The following is a 12,625-nucleotide window of genomic DNA, read 5'->3' on the forward strand; positions in this document are numbered from 1 at the left end:
CTGCAGAAGAGACACTATGAAGAACTGGGGGGACTAACCCTTTACATCGTCTGCTTTAGCTTGACAAGCGAAGACCCCAGGGACAGCCTGGGCAGTGTCACAGGCCCCTATTAAAGGCACCCAGGTTCAGAGATAAACGCTGTCCACATCAGAAAATATGTTTGGCTTTGTACATGAAAAATAATAACATTTAAAACGTTACATTACATTTATTTGGCAGACGCTTTTATCCAAAGCAACGTACAATTAGCGCATACCGAAGGTCATTGGGGCAACTACAAAAGGTTTGATAAGGTACAATACTCATTTTGTATAGCCATGAACACATTAAGTCCAGTTCAATCAGTAAACATTACTCTGACATAACCTATGCTAAAACATAACTGTTTCCCAGAAAGGAAATACGAATGACATCAATCAATCAATCAAATTTTATTTGTATAGCGTATTTTACAGCAGTTGACACAATACGCTTTACAGACATCATCACTTATTAGTCAGAAATGATGCAGTTATGTGATAATATTGCTGAGCCAAGAATAATACTGGAAAATACTTTTTCTGCAGTATTTGAGCATGGATTGCTAAGTTGACCTAGCATTCACACAGCAATAAATGCAAAAAATGCAAAAAAAAAATGAAAGGATTCAATATTTCCTCCGAGTGTGCAGGACACAGTGACACTGTTGTCATTAAGAAACTGCAGTGCAGCTAGGTGTCTGTGCGTTCATGTGTTTCTTTGTTCCATATGCGTATTTGCGCGTGCATATTACGGCTGTGCCTGTGCGTTTAAATATTTAAGAGGCGCGTTTGTTTATTCGCAGCTGCATGGGCGCGTTAATATTTCAGATGCGTGTTTGTCCATTAACAGCTCTTCCGTGTGTTTGTGCGCTTATACGCGTCATGTTTATTTCATCCCAGCGCCCGGTGTCTACGAGTCGGATTTCGAGATTTTCTTTCTTTCCCTCTCGCCCCCCGATACGTTTCTGCACCCCGTGCGATTGATGAGTCGGGGTTATGCTGCGTTCACCCCAAAGAAATTTCATTTCAGCTTCAGAGGGAATACATGTTCGGCGTTCGCTGTTCAGTGAAATGTGCATGCTTGGTTGAGGAGTATGTTTTTATGAAATTATAGCTTTTCCCTAAGAGGGGCACTTCCGGCTCTAGATTGAAGGGTAGGAGAGGGAACTAGAAGACTGATGTATGAATACTGCATACTACAGTTTTTTTTTTTTTGGTAGTGTGGTGAAAAGATATAGAAAGAGCAGTTGGATAGTGTAACGTGTTTCTCAGTATGTAGGACACCTGCTAGCCAGGCGTCCAGGTCTGTGGCACTGGAAGAATAGGCCCGGAACAGAGTCAGTGTGTATGTTCAGTGTGTTCAGCTCTCTCTGCAGTCTGTGTGTTCAGTACATAACTCTCTCTGCAGTGTGTGTGTTCAGTGTGTACAGGGCTCACTGTGTCATACGTGCCTGCAGGTGGACCCACACATGTGTGCGGAGCGCCTGGTCACAGCTCTGTAAGTCAGGCCATATACACACCTCTGGCATCTGAGCTGTCCACTCACATCCTGTTCCCGCACACTCAGGCAACCATGCGGAACATAATTTTATTACTCACAATGCCCATTCCGCTTACAGTAAGGGAGTCATAAGAATGGAAGTACGACATACGCTCACACACAAACACACTCTCGCACACACACACACAACTCACCCCACACACATGCGCATACACGCACACACACACACACAACCCCACACACACACACAATCTAACACACACGCACAAACACACATACACACACAAACACATGCACATGTACACGCACACACACACAGTCATACTGTACACACACACACACACCTCATACCATGTTCTGCAGGGTGTCAAGTTGTCCATCACTGCAAAATACCCCGCCAAATAAAAGAATAACTGTGGACACTCTGGGAAGGTGCCGTGTTATAATTGATTTCAACACAGAAGACTAAAGTAGCAGAATAAAACCCTTTCATAAAATAACAAGCTAGCGTTGTTTCGTTTGAGCGAACAACATGGCCGCCTTTCCGGCGGTTGGCGGCTTCTCCGCGCGGCGGTAGCCGGAGCGCTCGGCGCCATTCCCGCCCCGGCTCCAAGTTCCCGCCGATTCGGCAGGCCGCGGTAAACACCCGGCGTTGCCGCGGCGGCGTCCTCCACGGGGGTACTTACACCGAAGCCTCCCACACTGCTGAGGGCTCTCCGCCTCTCTCTCTCTCTCTCTCCCGCTGCCTGCATAACCTTAACTCACCACTGCTTTACGGCCCTGAAACAAGAACAGGACGGGGAACAGAGGGGAAAAAAATCCATTAAAAACGACAGGAACAGGAACCTCCCGCCCGGGTTCGTACCGCGAGCAGACGTGGGAGTCATTCTCGCCGCAACGGCTTGAAGCGAACGGGGAGCGGATTCGTTCTCTTTCTGAAGGCACCTTTATCGCCTCATTTATCTGCGCACACTCTTTTTTGACTGCTTCTACGCAAGAGATATTCTCAGTCCTGCTTGATGACTGCCGCATTTTCTTTGAATATCGGATGTGAAAAGTGCTTAAAACAATGAGATAATAGAAATATATTTTCTGAGTGGGTGTTTCTTGGAGCTGAACAGATAGATGGCATTTTCAATAGATAGATAAAATCTCAGTAGATTTAATGTAATTTACAGAATCTGTGTAATGGGGAGAGGATGTATGCAGGAGTGCTATAAAAATATATATATATATATATATACCTGGTCAGCCTCGGTAGTTTCAGTTACGCAACGCGTGTATTTATGATGTGACTTCCCTGTCTCAGTCTGTGCGGTGCAGCCGACAGTCTGAGCGTCTGCCTTCACGGGGGTCCGTCTGTGTGTGTCCCAGCCAGAGCTGTCACCTCAAAGAGCAAGCAGGCCCTGGACAGGCTGGGAACAGGGACGTGACTGCAGGCAGGCACAGTGACTCATCCTTTTTTCTCTGATGAGACACACACACACACACACACACACTGCACACACTGAGACACACACACACCTGCACACACACACACACACACACACTGCACACACTGAGACACACACACACCTGCACACACACACACACACACACACACTGCACACACTGAGACACACACACACCTGCACACACACACACACACACACACACACTGCACACACTGAGACACACACACACACCTGCACACGCCCACACACACACACACACTCTGCACACACTGAGACACACACATACAGACACACACATACATACACACACACCTGCCTACCCACACACAGACACACACACACACACTGCACACACTGAGACACACACACACACCTGCACACACTGAGACACACACACACACACACACTGAGACACACACACACCTGCACACACACACACACACACACACACACACACACTGCACACACTGAGACACACACACACACACACACACTGCACACACTGAGACACACGCACACACACACACACACACACACACAGACACACACACACATACACACACCTGCCTACCCACACACAGACACACACACACTTTCGCACACACTCGAACACACACACATACACTCTTGAGCACACACACACACACACACACACACACACACACACGCCGCTCAACAATTTATCAAGATTCCTGACATTTGCTTTTCTCTGTGTTCGGACCCCCCGCTCCTGAAATGATTTCGGTGCCCTTGCCTCGGGCGGTTCCACCCCGTTACTGCTCTCTGGGCGAACACCGCTCAGCGTCAGCGTGGAATTTACTTTTCAATCACTTCGCCCTGTTCCACCTCTGCTTTGGCTGTAAAATGAGGGCAAAGTCCAACCCGCGCTCAGTTATTATTACATTTCAATTTCTGGGACCCGTCGGCCGTCAGAAATCCCGCTAACGTACGCCCTGCGAAGCTGAACCCGGCGCCGAGCAAACGCCTCAGACGCAGCGCCCTGCGCGTTTATTAGAGGGGAAAATGATTAACTGAAGAGTGTTTATCAGCGTTCCAGCTAATTTCATCTTCAGTGTCACCCCCTCTCTCTCTCTCTCTCTCTCAGGACAGGGGTGAACTTGAAATAGTGTTTTCTTCTCTCTCTCGTCTGTCCTCGCTGAGGATTTTAAACACTCAACGAGGCTTTTTGTGTCATTATTTATAACGCAGTGGAGGTGAAGGTGGTGTGACAGCGCGTTGTCCTGGATAGCCTGTTTACAAAAAGTTGAAAAATCAATTATAAGTTATAAATTACTGGAGCACAATTCCATCGCTTCGTTTCTGATTTATTTGCCCCTGCCTACCCGAACTCGGAGTGGATTTAATGTCCTGTATTCTGCACCAATCATAGAGAACCTCTCTGAAATACCCTGTAAACTGCACTGTGGAGGCCTATATGTGTCCTGTATAGATTTTGTGGGCAATCGAGTCTTTTGCTCCGACACAGTTCACAACTCATTGTACTCAAGTATGAATGAAAAAATGTGATTACTGAGCCAGAATTTAGTTTTTTATTGTGGAAATGTTAGATGATAGATGACAGATTCCCCTGCTGGGCTCACTCTACTCTCCTTCGGTGTGTTTGCAAGGTACTGTGGGACATGCAGTTTCTCTAAGGTTGGGTTTCACATACAAGTATTTGCCTTTAATTTGAGCTGTGAAATGCATGCAACAGAGAGACTGTATCAACATACAGAAACATGTTGAAGATGTCATTAGGGGAGGGGTCATTAGGGGAGGGGGGGATACGAGAGAGAGGTTTCACAGACCTGCTTAATGATTGGTGCATTGTGCTGTTAATCAGAGACCAATTTTTTGACCAAATCAAAATGTTTTGCTCTCCACAGCAAAGCAAAATGATCTATTTAAATCAGTGTGTGTGTGTGTGCGCGTGCGTGTGTCTGTGTGTGTGTGTGTGTCCATTTGTGTGTGTATGTGTGCGTGTGAGTGTGTTTTAAAACCAAAATAACAATAAGTTAATTAAATTTTCTCTAAAAAATGTTCAAAGCCCACTTGCCTCCCCTCTCCTCCAGTTTTCACACAAAGCGGCTTGTGACTAATGCTCCCCCCCCGCTGCGCCCCACCGCCGAACATCTGGTGCTTTCAGCCCCAGCCCCCCCAGCCCCCCCCAGCCCCCCCCCCCCCCCCCCCCCCCCCGTGCCCCGCCGTCCCTGTGATTGCGCGCCTGCTGCTGTGTGGCCCCCCCCCGGAGCGCCGCCTGCTTTGGGAATACGGCTCGGGCCGAACCGCAGAGCCGCGCCGCGGGCGCTTAGCAACCCGCCCAGAACAGCGCCGCGCTCGCCGTGCGCTGCCCGCCCCCCCCCCCCGCTGGGTTCCGGCCGGACCCCCCCGGACCTCTCCCGCGGTGTCCCGCTGCCGCCCGCGAATCTTCCCCAATCCCCAACCCCCGCGGGTTTTAGCCAGGGAGGCGGCCAATATGCAGCAGCATCACGCTTGCGTAGCCTGTCTTCCCCCCCGCCCACCCCGGCCGGTATAGATGACCCCATCCAGACATGGTGGTGGTCCCCATTGGGCGGCCGTGTAGTATAATGGGTAAGAAGCTGGTCTTGTAACCTAAAGGTCGCAGGTTCGATTCCCGGGTAAGGACACTGCCGTTGTACCCTTGAGCAAGGTACCTAACTTGCATTGCTTCAGTATATATTCAGCTGTATAAATGGATGAAATGTAAAAAGTTGTGTAAGTCGCTCTGGATGAGAACATCTTCTAAATTCCTGTAATGTGATGTAATGCGTGGAGACGGGCTGGGTATAGATCCGCTCTGTCCAGTTTGGGATTGAGGCGAGGAAGGGTGCCCCCCCTAGAACAGGATGTTGGGTAGGATGCGCTCCAAAGTCACTGCAGGGACATCGCACAGCTGTGCTCTGCCTTCCCAAATGAAACCAGCTCACCGGAGCGTCTGTGTGACCTTTATGGAATTTTCCAGATACAGCCCCCTTCCGTAAGTGGAACAAGTTATGTGGATGTAATCCATTTGAAATAGTTATATAATCGATCTATACGTACACGCACACATGTAGAAGCTTGTACATACGTGCACAATGTGCCTACAAACACAGTCACACACCGTAGACACATGGTGTCTACAGATGGTTTATTTCAAGTTTAATTGTGCATTATTCCGAAAAAAATGCATATACTTTTTACATATAAGTTTTTAGTACGTAAATGTATTGCACATTGTTACGTTGTTAAAGTCATTTGTTACTCATGTTATTACACTGCTATTACTATTCTCAGAGTTAGAGCAATCAGTGACAAATTGTCTCTTCGCTTTTAGGCTTTTAGCATCAGTGCGATAGATTATTTACACAATTTACCATTTCTGTTTCTGGAACAAATGTAGTACCATGTAGAGGACCATGAGCTGGAATCTTGATTATACTATAATACTATACTCTATACAAATAAGATAACTGAACAGAAGAAATCCAGATGTGAAGTCTGTTATTATTTATTTATTTATTCTTTTATTATTTTGTTGCTGTAATAGACAGATGTTAAATTTTACTCCAACCCACAATTGCACAGTGCAACAGTAGCTTATGTTTTAACAGTAAGTGTGATTGGTGGGCATCAGTAAATAAAAGCAGTGCTGATTGGCTAGTGTAGCTCATGCGTGGGTTCTGTGCTCTGCAGTTATTGCTGATACGTGGAAGGGTGTCATTACCGGCACGGTGAGACTCCCTTTAAAATGGCGTCCACATGCTGAGTGAACTTGGGCAAACTAGCACGTGTCACATGCTGAGTGAACTTGGGCAAACTAGCATGTGTCACATGCTGAGTGAACTTGGGCAAACTAGCACGTGTCACATGCTGAGTGAACTTGGGCAAACTAGCACGTGTCGCATGCTGAGTGAACTTGGGCAAACTAGCACGTGTCACATGCTGAGTGAACTTGGGCAAACTAGCACGTGTCACATGCTGAGTGAACTTGGGCACACTAGCATGTGTCACATGCTGAGTGAACTTGGGCAAACTAGCACGTGTCACATGCTGAGTGAACTTGGGCAAACTAGCATGTGTCACATGCTTCCTCTTTCGGGAGTCACTGGGAACACTACCGCACGGTTTCCGCAGTGATATACAAAGCATGTTTTTGCAGAGGACCGGCTTTTTAAAGCCATGTGATTGCTCCTAATTAACCAAGAGCGACTCCCATTAATAGAGCATAGGCGATTCTATTCTCTAACTGCACTGACCACTGCTCCAGAGTAATGACCACTTTTCCACCCTACTGAATACTGCTCCACACTACTGACCACTACTCCACACTACCCACCACTGTTTTGCACTACTGATCACTGCTCTGCAGTACTGACTACTGCTTCACACTACTGACCACTCATGCACACTACTGACCACTATTCCACACTACTCACCACTGTTGCGCACTACTGATCACTGCTCTGCAGTACTGACTACTGCTTCACACTACTGCCCACTTTTCCACACTACTGACTACTGCTCCACACTGCTGACCACGTTTCCACACTACTGACTACTGCTCCACACTATTGACCATTTTTCCACACTTCTGAATACTGCTTCCACACTACTGACCACTTTTCCACACTTCTGAATACTGCTTCCACACTACTGACCACTTTTCCACACACTGACCCCTGTTTCACACTACTGACTCCTTTTCTGCACACTGACCGCTGTTGCGGTCTGTAGCGCACTGCTGAGCAGACAGCAGTCCCACACTGCCATGTCACCATACTGCTGCTCTGAACGCTGTTCCACAGCCGCGCTCGGTCACCTCACCCGGCACGGCACTGCTCACACACGCTGCCCTACACCGTGCCACCGTGTTACCGGGGCGACCCGCCCTCTGAGTCTGCTCCACCCCCCCCCCCCCCCCCCTCCCCAACACTCCCTCCCTGCCCCCCTGTGGAGCGCGGCAGCTCCAACAGCTGCGCAGAGAAGCGAGGGCAGGTGCCCTTCACCCGACCGTCTCCGGAGCGGAGAACAGCAGCGTGTTCCTCACACGGAACAGCGGCACGCCCGTCTGCGCCGCACAACCAATCACGAGGCCCCCCTCGCAGCCGCTGACCACGCCCACATCCTCGCGGCCGAGCCACGCAGCGTGTAATCGCTCGTGCACGCCGTCTGATCGGCATTGTGAGCCGGGGTCAATGTGGACTGTAATCTGGCTGATGTACAGTAAAGGTGGGCCTCGGTCCTTCACATACGACAGGGCTGAATCCACGCCCACGAAAGAACCTGCACAGATACGGCATGTCGGTGCATTTTAACCACCAGCTGTGATCGTCCACACCGAAGAAAGCTTAGCGCCGAGTCTTTGATTAAAAGACATCGCTTCAGGTGCGTTTGAGGCATCTTTTGGTGTGCGGGACCTTCTTTTTCTTTGATTCTTAATTTGGCATTCACACACCCAATTTAAGTCTGAGCGCAGACATTTTTGGAACTTTGCAACTGTGATCACTGGCATTATCACCAGCATAGCAATCAAAATATAATTATAGAACATTTGTAGTATATTAACTAATAGATTACTGAATTTTATGTACCTGTACACCATGGTGTTGTCAATAGTCAGTTTAAACAGGTAGGTCACAGAAAGGTCATAAGCCATAAGGGCTTTAAGGTGGCTCATCCTGTTTGCGTGTATGTAAGTGTCACCGTGTCTGGTGCCCAGTCCCGAGCGTGCCAGTGGTGGAATGGGTCCAGCAGCCTGGCAGGGGGGGCGCGTTCTTGGCTGCAGTGTCTCTCCAGGGAGGGAGGGGTTTGGTCTGATTCCGGAACCAGACTGCTGCCATCTCTCTGCCCACAAACAGAACATCGAGGGGGGGGGGGGGGGGCGGGAGGGTAGGATGGAAAAGCTGCAGGCTGACTGCAGAAGCTGCGCATGAAATGCACTTTTCTATCACAACGACCAGCGCAGTTCCTCTGCTGGACAGAAAAACAGTGAATGGCTGAATGAACGCATGCTTACCCGAACTCCTCACAGAGTTCACAGAGAGCATTGAGCTGGACCTAGAGAAACCACTGAGTGCCCCAACCTGGGAGAGAAATAATAAAAAAAATTAGGCTAAAAATCAGCGAACTAAGAAGTAGGAATTTAGCATTTAGCCGTTTAGCTGAAAGCGCTTTGGCCTCATTGCTTTTCCGCGAAGCTTCGGCGCCCCGTTCGAGGGAAGGGAACGGCGGTGAAATTGAATGTTTGGCCTGGCTTTGTTCAGAGTACGCCATGAGGACAGGCTGTCTGAGCGCAGAGTTCTCACAGAGGTCAGAGCTTATCCCCACACCCCCAGAATGTTTGCGCAAGTGCTTCCCTCTCGCCAGAAGAGCGAGGTCTGTGAGCGAGGAGCGTGTTCTCATTACTGGACGGGCCTCCCGTAAGACTGCTTCTCTCCGGAACAGCAGCTCTGAATGTGTGTGTTTGAGCGTCCGGGGTGACCTCCAGCCACTGGCGGCTGATTAGTTAAGCTTTCGAGTCATTATGGACCCCTCGTGTTGAGATTGTGTGTGTGTGTGTGTGTGTGTCTGTCTGTATGTCTGTGTGTGTGTGTGTGTGTGTGTGTGTGTGTGTGTGTGTGTTTGGGTGCGTGCGTGCGCGTGTGTGTGTGTGTGCGCGCACGCATGTGTGTGCATCCCTATGTGTGTGTGTGTGTGTATGTGTGTGTGTGTGCCACGTATGTGTGTATACATATTTGTGCATGTGTGTGTGCGCGTGCTGGCGTGTATACGTACGTATATGCGTGTGTGTGCGTGTGCATGCGTTCATGCCATGTTGGTTATTACAGATAATATCATCATAACATCAAAATGTATCCTGTTACTTCTGAACAGTGGCCAGCATACAGAAGCTCCCGGCAGTCTCCGTGATGACGGACATCAACTTCCCCATGAAGGGGCGCAAAGGGATGGTGGACTGGGCCCGGAACTCCGAGGACAAGGTGGTCATCCCCAAAGGCATCTTCATCCCCCAGTCCGCAGGTACGGCATCAACGAGCGCAGCACCCAGTGAAACCCACCCGCTAGCCCACAGCTCTGTGGCGCTGAAACACCATACCCGCCGTGATTTAAGGCTCAACATTGTCCTGCACAGATGACAGGCACAGATTCGGCCTAATCCGAGGACAGGTGTAGTTCTTATGTGCGCAGCACCCTTCCTGGCCAGTGTAATGACTCAGGCCTAATAAGACACGGTTAATTAGGACAGTACATTAACTCAGCACAAATACCACTTATTGGAGGTTTTCTGCACAGTTCAGACGCAGTGCTATGGTCTCAGGGGAAGATGAATCGTAATTCCGTACTGCCTCGGACTCAATTACCGCGTGTCCACTCCTTTGATGTGCAAACACAAGCACTTTTTTTTCGACACGCGTTCTTTTTTTCATTAATGAAAACAAATGCATTTCGTTGTGATTAAAAGTTGAAGACGAATGCTTATCGAATGCAGGGCATTGTTTGATATTGATTCGCGCGCTTTGCACAGTATGATCGGACACCGTGGCGATATAGGTTAATTTGTCTTGCTGCCAGTAACACGAATATATGCTAAAAATAACAACACGTATCCCTCCGTGTTTTTTTTTTCCTTTCTTAAAGGCACGGGAGCTGTAAATAGAATTGTTGTAGGTCAACCCGCCCCCCCCCCTCCCCCCAGCCATGGCTGATTACACCCAGTTACTTCTCCAAGAATGGCTTTTACAAATTCCTCGCTAGCACTGAATCCAGCTAGATAAAAATAGACTGTCAGACTGTGATATTAAGAGCTGAGGCAGGGCCAAAACACACAGGATTATGTCTTTCTTCTGCGCCATAAATTAGGAGAACACACAGATCAATGGGACGAAGAAAGTGGCAAAAAAAAAAAAAAAAATGGTCTGGCTTTTTTTGATGTCATTGGCCGCCGTGCCGGTGTTTTAACCTGTAATGGGCTTTAAACGTTGCCCGGATACATCAAACTCAATCTACACTCTGAGGCAAAGACCATGTCTGGACCACGGGCCTTTCAGTGAGGAAGCAGAGAGGCTCCATCCATCACAAAATAGGCGGAGCTATCCGGTGTTTCCTTTCACTCAGTGTTTTGGACCAATAATAATACGTTTTTCATTGACGATCAGACAACAGCCCTTCCAAATCACAATTCCTGTCTGTACTGGCCTCCAAATGGTTTAAGGAACCAGTGGTAAGGACAGCCGAATCATTTAAACTGAAAGTCAACCTCTCCGGATGTTTTTTTTCCCCTCTTCCTCTCCCCCCACATCACCACCCGTTAGTCAATTCTGATTATGGTTTTCATTTTTTGTGGTAATATGTTTTTATTATTAGCTTTTTTTAGAGACTGTAGCCGGTACATAATCATGTATTTGGAGGCATGCTCTGGAGGAGAACGCCTGCTAATTGACTCTAATGTAATGCAGTGATTAGTTTAAACCCATTGGTGATTGACAGCACATCTTCTCATTATGGAGCTGATGAACCATCGCACTGTGATCACCAGGTCCCTTCTGATTGGCTCCTGTCAGTTCAGGAGCCAATCAGAAGAAGAGGTGCACAGCACTGTTAGCAACAGCTGTGCCAGTGGGTGCCTTCTCACGCATTCCTCATTAACTTCACATTGTTTCATACATTTCCTACAATAGAACTTAAATAGCAATATGAACTGAAAGCTAGCCTATATTTGTATTTCCTGAGTATTTATTTATTTATTGTATATTTGTCATTTGGGACATGTGTGCATGCATCCACGCACACACCCTCACACAAACACGTGACCTCTTCTTTGGTTCAAGACCAACCTTTCCACAAAATCTTGTGCAAATCTGTAAATCCATTCAGGAGTTATGCACCTTTTTGTGATAGGCCATGCCCATCGCCACGCCCCCTCTTGGTCAATCGGCCTTGAAAATTACTCAGCTCAACCTTCGGTCATGACCAACGTCCATGCCAAATTTCAGCCTCCTGGGGAGAAAACTGTGGCCGCTATGGGGTGGGACAATTTTTGTGAACCGATCGACCGACCAACAGACCAATAGAGCTACGGTCGCAGCTAAAAAATAATGTATTGTAATATATGAACAGAATGCAAATTGGGTGGAATTTATTATTCCCCAAGATTTGACCGGCTGGTCTTCTTTTTTAATCAGCTTACAAACTCTCCTGCTTACTGTTTGTGTCTCCGGATGCATATATGAATAGTGTTGAATAGAACTTAATACATCAAAGAAAAGAGCAATTCATTAAATTTGCACATAAGACATTTCCAAACCACAATCAAAAGAAGAAATAAAATGAATCTTTATAGTTCAGGAGAAACACTGTATACCTTTATGAAAGGCCAACAACAACTTTGTGATTTTAAAACATGGACAGGGCAGTTCCAGCCCTGTCTTTTAATTGCTTATTGACAGTTGCATTATAACCGAGAGGTGTTACACTAAGACGGAAAATGCAGACATTTTATCATGTAACAGATCCATAGTAAACATTTCATGTGCCGGATGCACTAGGTGCTGAATATTAGCCCTATATTATTAGCCTGTACATTTCCGGTTAGGGACCACAAAAGCATTCTCTATTATTTGCACATTGTGCATATGTAGCTTCTTGG

General features: G+C 47.7%; 1 protein-coding gene across 6 annotated transcripts in view; it reads left to right on the plus strand.

Annotated features, from left to right (window-relative positions):
* The window catches only part of adgrb3 (adhesion G protein-coupled receptor B3), a 201,268-nt gene that overhangs the window by 116,629 nt on the left and 72,014 nt on the right, over nt 1–12,625 (plus strand). For all 6 annotated transcript variants that reach the window (XM_035400743.1, XM_035400740.1, XM_035400738.1 and 3 more), the window contains one exon: nt 9,853–9,999. In XM_035400743.1, coding sequence (XP_035256634.1) covers nt 9,853–9,999 — 147 coding nt within the window. The remainder of the gene's footprint in view (nt 1–9,852; nt 10,000–12,625) is intronic.

This window comes from Anguilla anguilla, chromosome 18 (assembly GCF_013347855.1).
Source record: "Anguilla anguilla isolate fAngAng1 chromosome 18, fAngAng1.pri, whole genome shotgun sequence".
NCBI classification, from domain to species: domain Eukaryota; kingdom Metazoa; phylum Chordata; class Actinopteri; order Anguilliformes; family Anguillidae; genus Anguilla; species Anguilla anguilla.